We start from the raw sequence: 19,455 nt of genomic DNA, 5'->3' as shown, positions 1-19,455 counted from the left end.
CAAAAGTGCACCAAAACCGAGAACCTCAACTCTGACAACTCCTTTTTCAATACACAAACAAAATTACAAACTTCAAAAGTTGAATAAAAAAAATCTATATTATATGTTATCCCTGCTCACATGTCAGCCTTTGAAACCCATATACAGTGCCTTGCGAAAGTATTCGGCCCCCTTGAACTTTACGACCTTTTGCCACATTTCAGGCTTCAAACATAAAGATATAAAACTGTATTTTTTTGTGAAGAATCAACAACAATTGGGACACAATCATGAAGTGGAACGACATTTATTGGATATTTCAAAAAAATTTAACAAATCAAAAACTGAAAAAATGGGCGTGCAAAATTATTCAGCCCCTTTACTTTCAGTGCAGCAAACTCTCTCCAGAAGTTCAGTGAGGATCTCTGAATGATCCAATGTTGACCTAAATGACTAATGATGATAAATACAATCCACCTGTGTGTAATCAAGTCTCCGTATAAATGCACCTGCACTGTGATAGTCTCAGAGGTCCGTTAAAAGCGCAGAGAGCATCATGAAGAACAAGGAACACACCAGGCAGGTCCGAGATACTGTTGTGAAGACGTTTAAAGCCGGATTTGGATACAAAAAGATTTCCCAAGCTTTAAACATCCCAAGGAGCACTGTGCAAGCGATAATATTGAAATGGAAGGAGTATCAGACCACTGCAAATCTACCAAGACCTGGCCGTCACTCTAAACTTTCAGCTCATACAAGGAGAAGACTGATCAGAGATGCAGCCAAGAGGCCCATGATCACTCTGGATGAACTGCAGAGATCTACAGCTGAGGTGGGAGACTCTGTCCATAGGACAACAATCAGTCGTATATTGCACAAATCTGGCCTTTATGGAAGAGTGGCAAGAAGAAAGCCATTTCGTAAAGATATCCATAAAAAGTGTTGTTTAAAGTTTGCCACAAGCCACCTGGGAGACACACCAAACATGTGGAAGAAGGTGCTCTGGTCAGATGAAACCAAAATTGAACTTTTTGACAACAATGCAAAACGTTATGTTTGGCGTAAAAGCAACACAGCTCATTACCCTGACCACACCATCCCCACTGTCAAACATGGTGGTGGCAGCATCATGGTTTGGGCCTGATTTTCTTCAGCAGGGACAGGGAAGATGGTTAAAATTGATGGGAAGATGGATGGAGCCAAATACAGGACTATTCTGGAAGAAAACCTGATGGAGTCTGCAAAAGACCTGAGACGGAGATTTGTCTTCCAACAAGACAATGATCCAAAACCTAAAGCAAAATCTACAATGGAATGGTTCAAAAATAAACATATCCAGGTGTTAGAATGGCAAAGTCAAAGTCCAGACCTGAATCCAATCGAGAATCTGTGGAAAGAACTGAAAACTGCTGTTCACAAATGCTCTCCATCCAACCTCACTGAGCTCGAGCTGTTTTGCAAGGAGGAATGGGAAAAAATGTCAGTCTCTCGATGTGCATAACTGATAGAGACATACCCCAAGCGACTTACAGCTGTAATCGCAGCAAAAGGTGGCGGTACAAAGTATTAACTTAAGGGGGCTGAATAATTTTGCACGCCCCATTTTTCAGTTTTTGATTTGTTAAAAAAGTTTGAAATATCCAATAAATGTCGTTCCACTTCATGATTGTGTCCCACTTGTTGTTGATTCTTCACAAAAAAATACAGTTTTATATCTTTATGTTTGAAGCCTGAAATGTTCGCAAAGTTCAAGGGGGCCGAATACTTTCGCAAGGCACTGTACATCCGGTTTGATCACAACAATACATTTCCCAATAAACCATCAATAAGCCACTCTCTGTTTATGATCTATGCATAGCCAATTTACCTCTACAGACATGTACATATTACTGTTAGGAATTTTATGAATAATGACTAAACAATAATTACATTTAAATAGAACTATAATTAATTAAACTACCCTGTTTTACAATATCTGATTAACCTGTTGGAACTCTAGGGGCGCAATTTCATTTTTGGATGAAAAACGTTCCCGTTTTAAACAAGATATTTTGTCACAAAAAGATGCTCGACTATGCATATAATTGCTACTGTTCGAAAGAAAACACTCTGACGTGTCCAGAAATACAAAGATCTTCTCTGTGCGTGCCCTTTAACGTGAGCTTCAGGCAAAACCAAGATGAGATGGCATCCAGGAAATGACAAGGATTTTTGAGGCTCTGTTTGTCATGATCTCCTTATATGGCTGTGAACGCAAGAGGAATGAGTCTGCCCTTTCTGTTGTTTCCCCAAGGTGTCTGCAGCATTGTGACGTATTTGTAGGCAGATCATTGGAAGATTGACCATAAGAGACCACATTTACCACGTGTCCGCCCGGTGTCCTGCGCCGAAATTGGTGCGCAAAAGTCACCTGCCAGTATTTTTCCAAACAATACAGAGAGTAAAGCAAGCTTCCACGAACTGCATGTCAATGAAGAGATATGTGAAAAAACACCTTGAGGACTGATTCCAAACAACGTTTGCCATGTTTCGGTTGATATTATGTAGTTAATCCGGAAAAAGTTTTACGTTGTAGGTGACTGCATTTTCGGTTCGTTTCAGTAGCCAGGCGCAATGTAGAAAACGGAACGATTTCTCCTACACACAGACGCTTTCAGGAAACACTGCGCATTTGGTGTGTAACTGAGAGTCTCCTCATTGAAAACATCAGAAGCTCTTCAAAGGTAAATGATTTTATTTATTTGGTTATCTGGTTTTTGTGAAAATGTTGCGTGCTACATGTTATTCAAAATGCATTGCTAGCTTTGCATACTCTTACACAAATTAGTCAATTTCTATGGTTCAAAAGCATATTTTGAAAATCTGAGATGACAGTGTTGTTAAGAAAAGGCTAAGCTTGAGAGCAGATGCATTATTTTCATTTTATTTGCGATTTTCAGAAATCGTTAACGTTACATTATGCTAATGAGCTTCAGGCTATAACTGTATACAGGGTTTTTTCATAGCCAAACGTGAACAAAACGGAGTGATTTGTCCTACACAAATAATATTTTTTGAAAAACTGCACATTTGCTATGTAACTGAGAGTCTCCTCATTGAAAACATCCGAAGCTCTTCAAAGTTAATGATTTTATTTATTTGGTTATCTGGCTTTTGTGAAAATGTTGCGTGCTACATGCTACACAAAATGCTATGCTAGCTTTGCATACTCTTACACAAATTAGTCAATTTCTATGGTTCAAAAGCATATTTTGAAAATCTGAGATGACAGTGTTGTTAAGAAAAGGCTAAGCTTGAGAGCAAACGCATTATTAATTATTATTATTATTATTATTATTAACGTTGCGTTATGCTAATGAGCCTGAGGCTTTAGTCACGATCCCGGATCCGGGATGGGGAGTTTCAAGAAGTTAATAATGTTAGTTCCTAAGAAAGAGGTTATGTAGCATGGATAAGGAGTAATTGGAAATGATAACCATTGTGTAGGAAGGAATGTGTGTGTGTGTCTTAAGTAAGCAAAGAGGGTCATTAACCTATGTTTGAACCGACTCAACTATAACTCTGTGGTGATCAAATAAGACAGCGAGAGCCCCTCCAGGTTTTCCGCATCTGGAACTGTCTGCTAAAGTGGTAATAAATTATGGTGAGACTTCAGGAGTTAATCCAGATATATTGTGTGTCATCTATGTGCGCCAGTTAGTTTGAATGAACTTTTGAACCTGCTTTGTCCTGGTCGAGAGGAGGAAGGACATTTTAAAACCTATGATGTCATATGTGAAATATAAGCTGTTGTACATGGTTCTAGGAGCAGCTACGCTCTTGAGAATAAATGCTATTGGCTAATTTTGATAGACTGGTCTCTGTCTATTTTATGCAAATAAGGATCTTACAAATTCTTAGAAACAGACAGAGTGATTTTAATTGAATTGGTTAATGAACACATATAGGAATTATTAAATTCCTTTGACAATTACCTCCATTACCTGGACTAACCGATTCCCCCACACATTGAATTTGTACCGGTACCCCCTGTATATAGCCTCATTACTGTTATTTTATTGTTGCCCTTTTATTTTTCTATTTTCTTATTTTTTTCATTTTTATTTGTATTTATTGTTTCTTCAGTTTATTTAGTAAAAACTTGAACACTTAATTTTTCTTAAAACTGTATTGTTGGTTAAGGGCTTGTAAGTAAGCGTTTCACTGTAAGGTGTACGTACACCTGTTGTATTCGGCGCATGTGACAAATAACATTTGATATGATAATCATTTCAGATGTACTAGAAAGTATGTCCTCATTCGCATAGTGCAAAATGGCTAATGCTAATGTGTTGATGTTTTGGCTACACAGAAATTGATTTCTGGAAAAGATGCACAAATATTTTGCGCAGCACCTATGCACATTTGGTTTACTCTTTCAGATTTCCCAAGATGTATAACTTGTCCTATTCGTTTGAAGTATCACTATAGCATGTATGCGTGGCCCCCTCTTTGTAGTGAATTAGCGTGTGCCTCTCAGAAAACACAGTGTTGTACACAGCTTGTATGCAAGGAACACAATGACCTACTAGCCCACTGCGCTTTTGTATCGATCTGGTAAATAATTGGATAAGTCTTTGTCATTTAACAGCATCACCTTCAGTCTATCCTGATAGTATTTGAGTCACATATACAAAGCCAGCTCTGTCCATGCTTGGACCTCAACATGGCTAGCTGTTGTTCAGCACATGGACTTGCTTTGGTGGCAGACAATTTCGAGCAGGCAAGAGATGGCCTTATTGCTGCTGGACATTACTTGTAAGTAGAAACATTGCGTATTTGTATTGATTATTGGTATTTTTGTTATAGCTAGAATGTGTAGTTATTGTTATAATGTTAGTTACATAGTGTGACGAGTGTTCAGGTTTCATAGAACGCCATTGTAGCCAGTAGCTTTCATATATACAGTCATTGGCTTAGCCTAAACAAAGGGGTGGAGCGGTATTATAAGACACATTATAAGGCAAACAAAACATTCAGATTGTATATTATAGAACACTATGCGTCTGACGTATTATTTAGAATCCTTTCAACTCTGTTCATCACGTATCTTTCTGTCATGGAAAATTGATAACTTTATCACCGGAGAAACTTGAAATGAGATGCTAGTCTACCAAGAGACTCAACCAGTGACTTCCTGTAATTATCCCGTGCGGATGGAAGATTAATGTAGAAGTCAATGGAAAATTGTGATGTTCTATGCTACAGGAAGTAATCACATTTTGAGCCAAAGTTGGTTATCTTGTTTTCTATTTAGACTAGCGTGCACAAGCCGGAGAGATTCTTCTATCAAATACATTCCATTCCATGTCCAGTTTTAGAAGCGATATAAACAACAAATCAAATCAGCAAAGAACACATTAGAAATTAGTATCTTGTTATGTTCAATGTGGATTATTCAATGGCATAACCAGTTTGTGAAGCTTCCAGTTTGATGCTTCCTTAATGGCTAATGCCACCATACATTCATGGACGTTGCCCTGTACACACTGTATTGTGTAGAACTGTGTTGGATTTTATTTGATGTTCCCCCTGCTCGGAGGGAACCTCTATCCTGAATGAAACCTACAAGTACTCCTGGCTGGCCGAGTTAGTGTTGTATAGCCTATTTTAGCCAATGCAAACACAACACTATGTAGGATATCTAGTTTATTCAAATGGTATCCTGACTCGCTGAAAGAAATCCTGAACATGCTGCAAAGCAATTGTGATCCTATAAGGACCCTGTTTATAGAGTCTGTACACTATGCAGTTAAAAAAAGAATGTAGTTAGTTGAAATGTTACAGATAGTCTGTAGCATCTAGAGACTATCCAAATAAAGTGTTACCCACATTTAGTCTACTAATATTTGACATATTACATACAGTATTCATATGTGTAAGAGATCTTAAATTATCAACAAATACTGGTCCAATAATATTTTCAATGTCGCAAAGAACCTGTAAGTACCCTAATTTACATTTGTTAACTGCTTATTGCACGTATTCATGAATTGTTCGCATACAGTTGAAGTCGGAAATTTACATACACCTTAGCCAAATGCATTTAAACTCAGGTTTTCACAATTCCTGACATTTAATCCAAGTAAAAATTCCCTGTATTAGGTCAGTTAGGACCACCACTTTATTTTAAAAATGTGACATTTCTGAATAATAGTAGAGAGAATGATTTATTTCAGCTTTTGTTTATTTCATTACATTCCCAGTGGGCCAGAAGTTTACATACACTCAATTAGTATTTGGTAGCATTGCCTTCAAAATGTTTAACTTGGGTCAACCATTTTGGGTAGCCTTCCACGCGCTTCCCACAATAAGTTGGGTGAATTTTGGCCCATTCCTCCTGACAGAGCTGGTGTAACTGAGTCTGGTTTGTAGGCCTCCTTGCTCGCACATGCTTTTTCATTTCTGCCCACAACTTTTCTATACGATTGAGGTCAGGGCTTTGTGATGGCCACTCCAATACTTTGACTTTGTTGTCCTTAAGCTATTTTGCCACAACTTTGGAAGTATGGTGTGCTTGAGGTCATTGTCCATTTGGAAGACCCATTTGCGACCAAGCTTTAACTTCCTGACTGATGTCTTGAGATGTTGCTTCAGTATACCCACATAATTTTCCTGCCTTATGATGCCAACTATTTTCTGAAGTGCACCCGTCTCTCCTGCAGCAAAGCACCCCCACAACATGATGCTGCCACTCCCGTGCTTCACGGTTGGGATGGTGTTCTTTGGCTTGCAAGCCTCCTATTTCCTCCAATCATAACGATGGTCATTATTGCCAAACAGTTATATTTTTGTTTCATCAGACCAGAGGACACTTCTCAAAAAAGTATAATCTTTGTCCGCATGTGCAGCTTCAAACCGTAGTCTGGCTTTTTTGTGGTGGTATAGGAGGTCATCAGGTTATGTCGATATAGGACACATTTTTACTGTGGATATAGATACTTTTGTACCTGTTTCCTCCAGCATCTTCACAAGGTCCTTTGCTGTTGTTCTGGGATTGATTTGCACGTTTCGCACCAAAGTACTGTCACGCCCTGACCTTAGAGAGCATTTTTATGTCTCTATTTGGTTTGGTCAGGTTGTGATTTGGGGTGGGCATTCTATGTTTTTGTTTTCTATGATTTTGTATTTCTATGTTTTGGCCGGGTATGGTTCTCAATCAGGGACGGCTGTCTATCGTTGTCTCTGATTGGGAACCACACTTAGGTAGCCCTTTCCCTCCTTTCAGTGTGGGAAGTTAACTTTGTTTGTGGCACTTAGCCCTTAAGCTTCATCTATAGGAGACAGAAGGTGTCTCCTTCCTGAGCGGTATGGCGGCTGCGTGGTCCCATGGTGTTTATACTTGCGTACTATTGTTTGTACAGATGAACGTGGCACCTTCAGGCATTTGGAAAATGCTCCCAAGGATTTGGCTAAGGTGTATGTAAACTTCTGACTTCAACTGTATGTATGCGCTAGAGCTTTGCACACTCTCATGAATGCAATAATTTACTTAGTCAAGATTGTGAGAGCGTACTAGTACCAAAAAGCATAATCTTATGTGGATGAATAAATACATTATGTGATCGTGTAAAAAAACAAACACTTTATAATACATATTCTATTGAATAATTTCAACTCACCCCCCTTTAAAACTTGTATTTTCCTTAATTTTTACACTATTTCCTTGAAGGTAAAGTGCAGTTTAAGACAATTTGAAGGCACACCACTTGTTATCCACTGGATAGAGTACATGTATAATTCTACACAGACATGATGTTAGTCATCCCCATGCTCTGCCAACACCACCTGATTGACAGCCACCTACACACACACAAACACACACACACACACACACACTCACACACACACACACACACACACACACACACACACACACACACACACACACACACACACACACACACACACACACACACACACACACACACACACACACACACACACACACACACACACACACACACACACACACACACACACACAAACTACTATATCCTATCACACATGAAGTGGATGTATTGTAAAATGTAATTGCCCTGCCGGTCTAGCATGGGGTTGTGAAGGAGTTGAGGAGAACCACAACAACTGAGTGGGCCCCACAACCCTCACACACACCTCTCCCCCTCTGCCTTTCCTTCCTGCTCCTCTCTCTCACATGCACATAAACTAAACATTAAGAAGACCAATGTTGACTCCAATGGCAGTTGTGTCAAGTTGGTTGGATGTCCTTCGGGTGGTAGACCATTTTTGATGCCCATGGAAAACTGTTGCGCTTCAGAAACCCAGCAGCATTGCAGTTCTTGACACAAACTGGTGTTCCTGGCACGTACTACCATACCCTGTGCTTAATTTGTCAATTGGGAGGTGGAAAAATACAGAACAAAAAGCCAGAGAGGTGGTTGACCTGGGGGGCTCAGAGGTACCGGAACACATGAAAGAAAAATCCCTTATAATAAAGCATTTCATGCATTATCATCGCTTTTGCGTACTGGCATAGAACAGTAAAGTAGAGAGAGGCACTTCCAGAAATTGCACACATGGGGAAAATGTTTAATAGCCTATGGTCCGGAAAAACATTTTCCTTCTACATAATTTTAGATGACTGGAGACTTCAGCAGAATATTTATTAATAGCTTACAAATGATCGAAATGACAGGCTATACTGAACATCTGAGATCAATAAAAACGACACTGTTTTGAATCCATCAATAGCCTAGGCCTAGGTGAGTGGAGACCCACATATTGTACCAGATGAGGAGGAAATTATAGTCCTAAAAAAGCTTTCCAGTTTCACTGACTCACCTAATGAGGCGCAGGCCACCCACCAGCCATGGCCAATGCGCTTGTGACAAAAGCTTCTCTCTTTCTTACTTTGTAAAACAATGATGTTAGCTCAAAAGGTCATTGATAAGTTGACAACTTGGTAGCCCACAGACAGATTATTATTCTCTTTTCAGCATGATCTGTGTTTTCACGCAATTGTATTTGAAATATCGTGAAAGGCCTGTTTTGGATGACAGCAGTAATTCTATAACTTTGGCAAATGTATTTCAATTTATCAGGGGTGTTGCGGCACCTCCAGCACCCTTCCCACGACTATGATTCTATAAGGAAATAAATTATTAAGTACAACGCTGGAAAGATGGGAGTTTCATGCTCAGAGCAGGGATATGGAGAAAGATCACTTAAAGTGAAATTCATTCTAGTTCTGTGAGAAATGCAGGTGGCTTCTCTCTTTCACCACAGCAATGGCCACGCATTGGTCTATATAAATGTAAATAGCCCGGGTGGCCATTTGATTAATTGTTCAGCAGTCTTATGGCTTGGGGGTAGAAGCTGTTAAGGAGAATTTTGGACCTAGACTTGATGCTCCGATACCACTTGCCTTGCGGTAGCAGAGAGAACAGTCTATGACTTGGGAGACTGGAGTCTTTGACAATTTTTTTTGGCCTTCCTCTGACACCACCTAGTATATAGTTCTTGGATGGCAGGAAACTTGGCACCAGTGATGGACTGGGCCATACACACTACCCGCTGTAGCGCCTTACGGTCAGATGCCGAGCAGTTACCATACCAGGCAGTGATGCAACCGGTCAGGATGCAGCTATAGAATTTTTTGAGAATCTGGGGACCCATGCCAAAAAATGTTAGTCTCCTGAGGAGGAAAAGGTGGTGTCGTGCCCTCTTCACAACTGTCTTGGTGTGTTTGGACCATTATAGTTTGTTGGTGATGGGGACATCAAGGAACTTGAAACTCTGAACCTGCTCCACTACAGCCCCGTCGATGTTAATGGGGGCCTGTTTCAGCCCTCCCTTTCCTATAGTCCATGATCAGCTCCTTTGTCTTGCTCACACCGAGGGAGAGGTTTTTGTCCTGGCACCACACTGCCAGTTCTCTGACCTCCTCCCTATAGGCTGTCTCATCATTGTCAGTGATCAGGCCTAACACTGTTGTGTCGTCAGTAAACTTAATGATGGTGTTGGAGTTGTGCTTGGCCATGCAGTCGTGGGTGAACAGGGAGTACAGGAGTGGACTAAGCATGCACCCCTGATGGGCCCCAGTGTTGAGGATCAGTGTGGCAGATGTGTTGTTGCCTACTCTTACCACCTGGGGGGCGGCCTGTTAGGAAGTCCAGGATCCAGTAGCAGAGGGAGGTGTTTAGTCCCAGGGTCCTTAGCTTACTGATGAGCTTTGTGGCACTATAGTGTTGAACACTGAGCTGTAGTCAATGAACAGCTTTCTCACATAGGTGTTCCTTTTGTCCAGGTAGGAAAGGGCAGTGTGGTGTGCAATTTAGATTGTGTCATATTTGGATCCGTGGTATGCGAATTGGAGTGGGTCTAGGGTTTCAGGCATGGTGGAGTTGATGTGAGCCATTTTAAAGCACTTCATGGCTACCGACATGAGTGCTACAGGGCGCTAATCATGTAGGCATGTTACTTTTGCTTTCTTAGGCAGAGGGACTATGTTGGTCTGTTTGAAACATGAAGGAATTACATACTCGTTCCGGGAAAGTATGAAAATGTCAGCGATGACAGTTGCCAGTTGGTCCATGCATGCTTTGAGTACACGTTCTGGTAATCCTTCTGGCCCTGCTGCTTTGTGAATGTTGACCTGTTTAAAGATCTTGCTCACATCGGCAATGGAGCGTCTGGATTAGTGTCCCGCTCCTTGAAAGCAGGACTCTCTAGCCTTTAGCTCATTGTGGATGTTGCCTTCTGGCTTCTGGTTGTTATATGTACGTACGGTCACTGTGGGGACAACGTCGTCGATGCACTTACTGATGAAGACGGTTGCTGAGGTGGTATACTCCTTAATGCCATTGGATGAATCCCAAAAGGTATTCCAGTCTGTGCTAGCAAAACAGCCCTGTAGCGTAACATCCGCGTCATCTGACCACTTCCGTATTGAGCAAGTCACTGGTACTTGAGCAAGTCACTGGCAAGTCACCTGCTTTAGTTTTTGTTATAAGCAGGAATAAGGGGGATAGAATTGTGGTCAGATTTGCCAAATGGAGGGTGAGGGAGAGCTTTGTAAGAGTCAAGCAGTGTGGAGGAAAGGTAGAGTTTTTTCCCCTCTGATTGCACATGTGACATGCTGGTAGAAATGAGGTAAAATGGATTTAAGTTTGCCTGCATTAAAGGCCCACGTCCACTAGGAGTGGCGCTTGTGGATAAGCATTTTTTTGTTTGCACATGGCCTTATACAGCTCGTTGAGTGCGGTCTTAGTGCCAGCATCGGTTTGTGGTGAATAGTTAAGGCTACAAATAATATAGATGAGAACTCTCTTGGTAGATAGTATGCAGCTTATCATGAATTATTCGACCTCAGGCGAGCAATAACTCGAGACTTCTTTAATTCTAGACATCGCGTACCAGCAGTTTTTGACTGTTAGACACACACCCCCGCCCCTCGTCTTACCAGACATAGCTGCTCTGTCCTGTCCTGTCTCTGTCTCTGTCCTACATCGGCAGGAAAACCCAGCCAGCTCTATATTATCAATGTTGTCGTTTAGCCACGTCTCGGTGAAACCTAAGATAGTACAGTTTTTAATGTCCCGTTGGTAGGGTAGTCTTAATCGTAAATCGTCCCGTTTATTTTCCAATTAACGTTTGCCAATAATATGGAGGGTAGTGGTGGTTTACCTATTTGCCCACAAATTCTCACAAGGCACTCCACCCTCATCCACCTTTTCTCTGTCTTTTCTTCACGCGTATGACAGGGATTTGGACCTGGACTCGTCAAAGCAGTATAACCTTCGTGTCGGACTCATTCAAAAATCTTCGTCCAGTTTGAGGTGAGTAATCGCTCTGATGTTCAGAAGCTCTTTTCAGTCATAAGAGATGGTAGATGCAACATTATGTACAAAATAAGTTACAAACAATGCGAAAAATAAACAAAATAGCACAGTTGGTTAGGAGCCCGTTAAATAGCAGCCATCCCCTCCGGCGCCATTATCAATATAAGACTACAATGTTGTGCAAACCATGAACCCGGGCCAGCCCAACACAAATCAATTCTTAGAATATCAGGCACTGTTTTTTTTACATTATGTTTTTGAGGGGGCAGCCAGGAGAATTACAGAGGAGTCAACTTGAATTAACTGTGATTACTTTTATTCAAATGTTTTAACAACAAAAAATACTAACAGTGAAAAATAATGTTTCATGTCACAAGATGTACCAGATCCTGGAAAATGTGTTCCGGAACAAAACTGTCCAAAACTGAGAGGTACCGGACCCTGTTCTGACAGGATCTGGCTCAAATTAAGTAATGACCATACCCCGTTCAAAGTCACTTAAATCTTTTGTCTTGCTCATTCACCTTCTGAAAGGCACACATACACAATCCATGCCTCAATTGTATTAATGCTTTAAAATCCTTCTTTAACCTGTCTCCTCCCCTTCATCTACACTGATTGCAGTGGATTTAACAAGTGACATCAATAAGGGATCATCGCTTTCACCTGGATTCTCCTGGCCAGTCTGTCATTCATAATGTTTTATACAATCAGTATACATACACATACATACACACACATATGTGCCTTGATCACTAGATAAAAAAAACTAGATTAAAGAATCAAAAAACAAAATGGTAAGAAACCCATATTATATGTAATATCCTGTCACGCCCCCTCTCATAAAAACCCCATACACGCCACCCTCATAAATCACAACGTTGACATGCAAAGTATCCTATATCCCTACTACTGTGATAGTACCATAGTACTGGTATATTTTAAAGGGATATTGTTCAGTGTTTTACCCTAATCTTAATCTGGAAAACTATCCATTTAAGGGTGAATAGAAACTAAATGAAACATAATCGAAAGAAAATAATAGAGTAGAATCATTTGTGTATGGTGCAGTCCTTACCTGTCCAACGTAGACCAGCAGTCTGGCATTGAGAGGGCTCTCGTCAGGACTCACCCAGAACTCAGAGTTATCATCTGACGACACCGAAAACTGGAAATCACCTAGGAAATAGAAATACAGTCAAAATGGTTAGGCTGTGTGTGTGTGTGTGTGTACAAGATGTCCGTTACTGAGGCAGGACTGACAGACACAGTGTCCTCAGTCCACACCTAGAGCCAGGCCCCAGCCTTCAGTAACTCTCTATATAACTCTATATAACACTCTGTCAGTTGCTGTATGGGGATTTGGGGCCTGGTTCTGTAGCTATATTTATACAGCTGACCTCACTAAGAGAAAGTGTGTGTGTGTGTGTGTGTGTGTGTGTGTGTGTGTGTGTGTGTGTGTGTGTGTGTGTGTGTGTGTGTGTGTGTGTGTGTGTGTGTGTGTGTGTGTGTGTGTGTGTGTGTGTGTGTGTGTGTGTGTGGCAACGGAGTAGCAGCGGCACAAGTACACAGTATGCTTCTGCTCTGGAGTTAATGCTCAGAGGCCAAGACAGGAATGGCCAAAAACCACATAGACTGAGTGATAAGTGTGGTATGGTGGAGAAATTACAATATTATGTTATAATACTGTTATTGCATCAAATGGTTGTTTTATGCAACTGAATAGAGGATTATTATAACTCTATTGTGTTTGTGTGAATTGAAAGTGGGCCTCTGGGAGATTTAACACTGACAGTGGATTTACGATGGATTGGTGATAAAGACCGCATTCCATAGCATGATTAGTGTCTGTGTGACTGACTGTAAGGTACCAAGGAGAGATGGCTCAGGGCCAGACCCTGGTTTCTACACAATGAGGACAGTATTTACAGCAGATACGTTTGGCTGTGAATTATTAGTAACATTGTGACCCATTGCATACATCTGTTGTTTGTCATGAATGGACTTGGCTATAAAATGCTGTGGCTCAAACCAGCTGGTTGAGTTCTCAGTGATCACCTCCAGGGGTGATTACTGACCAGCTCCATTACTGCAGTAATTAAATAATAAAGTTTGATTGTTCTGAACAAATCTAAAAGTCTCTCCTCTCTCCACCACAGTTGTTTGATACTATGGGGGTTATGGTGTGTGTTGAGTGACTCTTATAGGGACATTTCACTCAGAAACGGAAAGTGAAGTAATGTCAAGATGAAACCGTGTCCCACGACATCAATAGTGTAGTTCGATAGTGTAGATCCAGCTGTACGCCTCAATCTCAAATGAATGGAAAAGATAAGCACTGTCTACTTTCTTGTTTTTGGAAAAACATATTTGCCATTCATTTGGAATGGAGGCATATAGCTGGATTTATACAACTGATGTCATTGGACATGGTTTCATCTTGACATTAGACTACTTTAGAGGTTGGAAAATGTCTGGAAACAATGTTTACTTACGAGTGAAATGTCCCTTTAACTGATACTATGGAGGTTATCCATCAAACCTTTTTGCAATAGCCCTTGAGAGGGTCTGAGAACCTCTGATAGGGTTCTACTCGGGGTACTTGTCAAAGGCCTCATTAGTGGATGGCATTTAGCCCAAGTTGAATTGAGTCAGTTGGTAGGGCACTTGGTGTAGCGTTGGGCACTTGGTAGGGCACATATAGGCAACTCCACTCAAGGGCACTTAATCTAATGGAACTCAACCTCTAGGGTGTAAGTAGAAAGTATGATTAGTGATTTCTCACCATCTCTGTATGGATGAATGAAACCAAATATTCGGAGGCCGTAGTTCTTCCATTTTGGAGCCACAGCCAGCTTCTTCACCGTAGTTCTCGTCTGGAATGATAGACGTGTACAAACCATAAGATGAAGACCTGAATATGTCTGGCGGACGAACGGGCAGACATAGAGAAGGCAGACAGACGGACAGACAAACAGACAGAGCTCTACAGTATACTCACATGGGGATATAGAGGGAAGTGCAGGTTCTTTCGGAGCTGGGCTACAGACGAGCCACACCAGTCCTCAAACACATGGAGGTTGGCCTGCCCTTTGAACTGAGGAGAGAGAGAGAGAGAGAGAGAGAGAGAGAGAGAGAGACCAGAGAGAAGGGACTCATTAAAATATATCATAACAATACTGTACTGTCACTTAACAGACATTTTTATCCTGACTTATAGTACAGTGAGTGCACATGTTTTCAGTGTGTGTGTGTGTCTGTGATCCTTTAGGGAACTGAACGAGCAGCATTGGCATGGCTAGCATCACACTCTTACCAACTAAGCCACATAGGTTCACTTTCATCACTTCATCACTTCATAACAACTGACTTAATAACCTATTAACTCTAACCTTACTCAAAACACTACAACTGAGTAGCACAAATGGTGTGATGATCAAGCCATTTCTGTTATTTCTACCAATCTAATACCATGGATTCTAGCATAGTGATCCCCTCCATTTCCCTCAGGGACGGGCATCAGAGCATTTGACACTGACAAAATAAGAGGAACTCAGAGCTGAGCCTGAACATTTTGTGTCTAAGACAGCTCGGCAGAAAAAGACCAGCCCCAGAGTTTGACATTTGTCTGCATTAGCTCGGCTGCATGGGGGGAAACAGAGGACGCTCTGAGGACAAAGAGTTCGGAGCACACACATCAGAAGACATAACAGACTCAGAAGGTTTGTGTGTCATCAGAACATAAAGGGAAATTAAGGGTGACTGGTTTGAGTCCCTCGCATACATTGCAGCCTATGGGTAAACAGCAGGAGGTGGTGAAGCATACCCCAAAACACACACACAACACACATACGCAGAAACGGACACACGCACATACACAAGCATGCATATTTATTTTATTTTTTATTTAACTAGGCAAGTCAGTTACGAACAAATTCTTATTTACAATGACGGCCTACCCTGGCCAAACCCGGACGACACTGGGCCAATTGTACGAAGCCCTATGGGACTCCCAATCACAGCCGGATATGATACAGCCTGGATATGTACAGACACACATCCGTTCACGCACAAACACACACACAAATGCACACATTTAGAGACACACGCTCATGCACACTCACACAGACACACAGACATACACTAACATGAGCACACATATGCACACACAGACAGACAGATGTCATGACTGGCCTGTGAGGGTCAGGTTACAGTGGATCACAGTTCTACAGAGATATCTCTCCCTCCCGCAGAGCGGGAGAGGTATGGAGAGTTTGATGGGTGGAGGTTATGACCTCACGCCCATTGTAAATAAGAAGACAGCAGCCCAACTCCTTTCTGGTCTCTAGTGTGAGAGACTGGAATGTATGTGTGCCTTAGGAAGAGTTTACAGCTCAAAACTACAGAACATCAAATAAATGGACTTTGGGACAATATTTTTCATCATCTGAATGGGTGGGAACAATGATACAAATTAACTTTTAACAAGGCACACCTGTTAATTGAAATGCATTCCAGGTGACTACCTCATGGAGCTGGTTGAGAGAATGCCAAGAGTGTGCAAAGTGGTCATCAAGGCAAAGGGTGGCTACTTTGAAGAATCTCAATTATAAAATATATTTTGATTTGTTTAACAGTTTTTTGGTTACTACATGATTCTATATGTGTTATTTCATAGTTTTGATGTCTTCACTATTATTCCACAACGTAGAAAATAGTAAAAATAAAGAAAAACCCTTGAATGAGTAGGTGTGTCCAAACTTTTTACTGGTACAGTACCATTTTCTAGCCCCGAGTCTCTACTTTTATCCAATGTAAAAAACACAAATTTTGCTACATAAAACTGAATTGAGCTGGTTGGTCACAATTATGTGTAAGGTCCCTCAGTCGAGCAGTGAATTTCAAACACAGATTCAACCACAAAGAACATTTTTTTACCCTATTGGTAGATGGGTAAAAAGCAGATATTGAATATCCATTTGAGCATGGTGAAGTTATTAATTATATTTTGGATGGTGTATCAGTACACCCAGTCATTAAAAAGATGCAGGTGTCCTTCCTAACTCAGTTGCCAAAGAGGAAGCAAACCACATTTCACCTTAAGGGCAATGGTGTAAAGGCTCTCCTCTTCCTCTTCTGAGGAGGAGTAGCAAGGATCGGACCAATACGCAGCATGGTAAGTGTTCATCTTGGTTTTTAATAAGAACACTGAACAAAACAATAAACAACAACGTGACAAAAAACAACCGAAACAGTTCCGTGTGGAAAGAAACCCCGACACGGAAAATAAACACCCACAACTCAAAAGTGAAACCAGGATCCCTAGGTATGATTCTCAATCAGGGACAACGATTGACAGCTGCCTCTGATTGAGAACCATACCAGGCCGAACACAGCAATCCCAAATCAATAGAAAAAAGAACATAGACAACCCACCCAACTCACGCCCTGACCATACTAAAACAAAGACATAATAAAATAACTAAGATCAGAACGTGACAAATGGGGAATTTAAAACAGTTACAGAATTGTATGGCTGTGATTGAAGAGAACTGAGGATGGATCAACAACATTGTAGTTACTCCAAAATACTAACCTAATTGACAGAGTGAAAAGAAGGAAGCCTGAACGGAATAAAAAATACAACAGGCTCAGAAGCAGTTCCTATTTACAAGTCATCAGACTGCTGCACACTTGAACTGGACTGACCACCTGCTCTGATTCTACACACCTTAGCACACATGCACACACACCCACACAGACATGCTGTACCCCCCCCACACACACACACGCACACACAAACGCTGCTAGAAGAATACTATTAGGATTTCTAAATACTGCACAATTTAAACACTTGCTCCCCAAATCCCCCCTTCCCCAATACACATGTAAATATTGGACTATAAATTGTGCCTTGCTGTTTTATGCTTACGTATGTAAAAATGTATATTCTATTCTCCTGAGCCATTTACTTTATGTTTGCAGTCTTATCTTGTATTATTTCTTATTGTTGTTGTATTGTGGAGAAGGAACTTTCCGGTAAGCATTTAGTTGGATGGTATATACCATGTGTATCCCGTTCATACGACTAGCAAAACCTGACACTTAAAACACACAGCCGTCTAACTCTGTTTTGACGGCAGCCACTAAATCCCGTGTCTCTCGTCAGACAGAAGATCAAGCAGGGCAGAATTGTCAATAATCACATTGTTTCATTTACAACTGATATTCACCATAGATGGGTTGGCACAGGACTTTAAAATCAGAGTTATCTGTACAATATGGGGAGCTAATGTGAGTCTTCAAGTCTCAAACAAGTTTATTCACGATGCTTGGGATATTCACCGAACAACCTCTGTTACACGTTGTAATTCGCCCCCAGGATTTAATACCATATTTCCACCTACACTCGCCAAGTTACAGATAGTATCACAAGTGAACTGCAATTATAAACTGTTCATGTATAGGACCAGTTTCCAAAACACATATTTAGTCTACTGACTTGGACTCACCACTGAAAGTGCTTATTAGTGTAAAACTAGGCTTAATCTGTATCCAGAAAAAAATGCCTTTATGTTTCAGGGGGAGCAGTTACTTCAGCTCTCAGTGAAGGTGACATCCCTCCATGCAAGGCTAAACTAAACCTAGTTTGATAACCCTACTCTGCACGGCGAAAAAGAAAACAATCAAACAAAACCAACAAACAAAGGTTAGAGAGGCCAAACGGAAGGGTAAGCATCCCTTTCTGATTCCACATTCCTGCCCATGGCGACTGCTGCTGTTGATGGTAAAAGTCACGTTTGATTAGTGTCACACAGGCATTCTCATGGACGGCCTGACCGGGGTCCTACTCATTTCTGTACAGGCGCTGTATTCTAGCCACCCTGCACGATAACAGCCAAGCAGTGATTATGAATCATGAATAAAGCATAAGTGATTTGTTTACAAATCTGCTGCACTCCAGTCCTTTACTGAGTGTGTGTGTGTGTGTGTGTGTGTGTGTGTGTGTGTGTGTGTGTGTGTGTGTGTGTGTGTGTGTGTGTGTGTGTGTGTGTGTGTGTGTGTGTGTGTGTGTGTGTGTGTGTGTGTGTGTGTGTAGAGAGAGCGAGCGATCGAGAGAGAGAAAGGAAAGAGAGAGAGAAAATAGTAGAGAGAGGCGAGTGTGGTAAAGAGGGGGACAGGGATTGGAGATAAGGATAGAGTGGTGGAGAGAGGGATTGGACAGGGCTGGGAAGGGATGAGGAGGGAGGTAAGGGATTTAGCTGATACCAGGATGTCCCAGTGTAAATATGTACCGTGCAAAGCTTTTAATAGATTTCCTATGGCTTTTTAAAAGCAATCCTTTTTTAGGCTGTATTTTTTTACCCTGCCTGACAAAACATGAATAAGCCACTATTCACTTTATCTACAACAATTACATTAAATCCAATGCAATTCTGCGGAGGCTAAAGGAGATAGTAATACGTTTTGGGATGCTAAAACACTATAGAATACTTACAGTATAGCTTTTCTGGTCACACACTGTGTACTTGTTTACTAAAAGTAGTAAACAATGGAGGGAGGCAAAAATGGGAGAGAGAGAGAGAGAGAGAGAGAGAGAGAGAGAGAGAGAGAGAGAGAAAGAATGATGTAT

The 19,455-nt window shown here is 41.2% G+C and overlaps 1 protein-coding gene across 1 annotated transcript in view; it reads right to left on the bottom strand.

Annotated features, from left to right (window-relative positions):
* The window catches only part of b4galnt4a (beta-1,4-N-acetyl-galactosaminyl transferase 4a), a 493,079-nt gene that overhangs the window by 152,033 nt on the left and 321,591 nt on the right, over positions 1-19,455 (bottom strand). The window contains exons 4-6 of the mRNA XM_064930637.1: positions 14,824-14,919; positions 14,608-14,698; positions 12,901-13,001 (exon numbers count right to left, since the gene is read on the bottom strand). Of these exons, the coding sequence (XP_064786709.1) occupies positions 12,901-13,001; positions 14,608-14,698; positions 14,824-14,919 (288 nt within the window). The remainder of the gene's footprint in view (positions 1-12,900; positions 13,002-14,607; positions 14,699-14,823; positions 14,920-19,455) is intronic.

This window comes from Oncorhynchus masou, chromosome 22, assembly GCF_036934945.1.
Source record: "Oncorhynchus masou masou isolate Uvic2021 chromosome 22, UVic_Omas_1.1, whole genome shotgun sequence".
Lineage (NCBI taxonomy): Eukaryota > Metazoa > Chordata > Actinopteri > Salmoniformes > Salmonidae > Oncorhynchus > Oncorhynchus masou.
The sequence above is the reverse complement of the archived record's forward strand: the minus strand, read 5'-3'. Positions and strand labels throughout refer to the sequence as shown.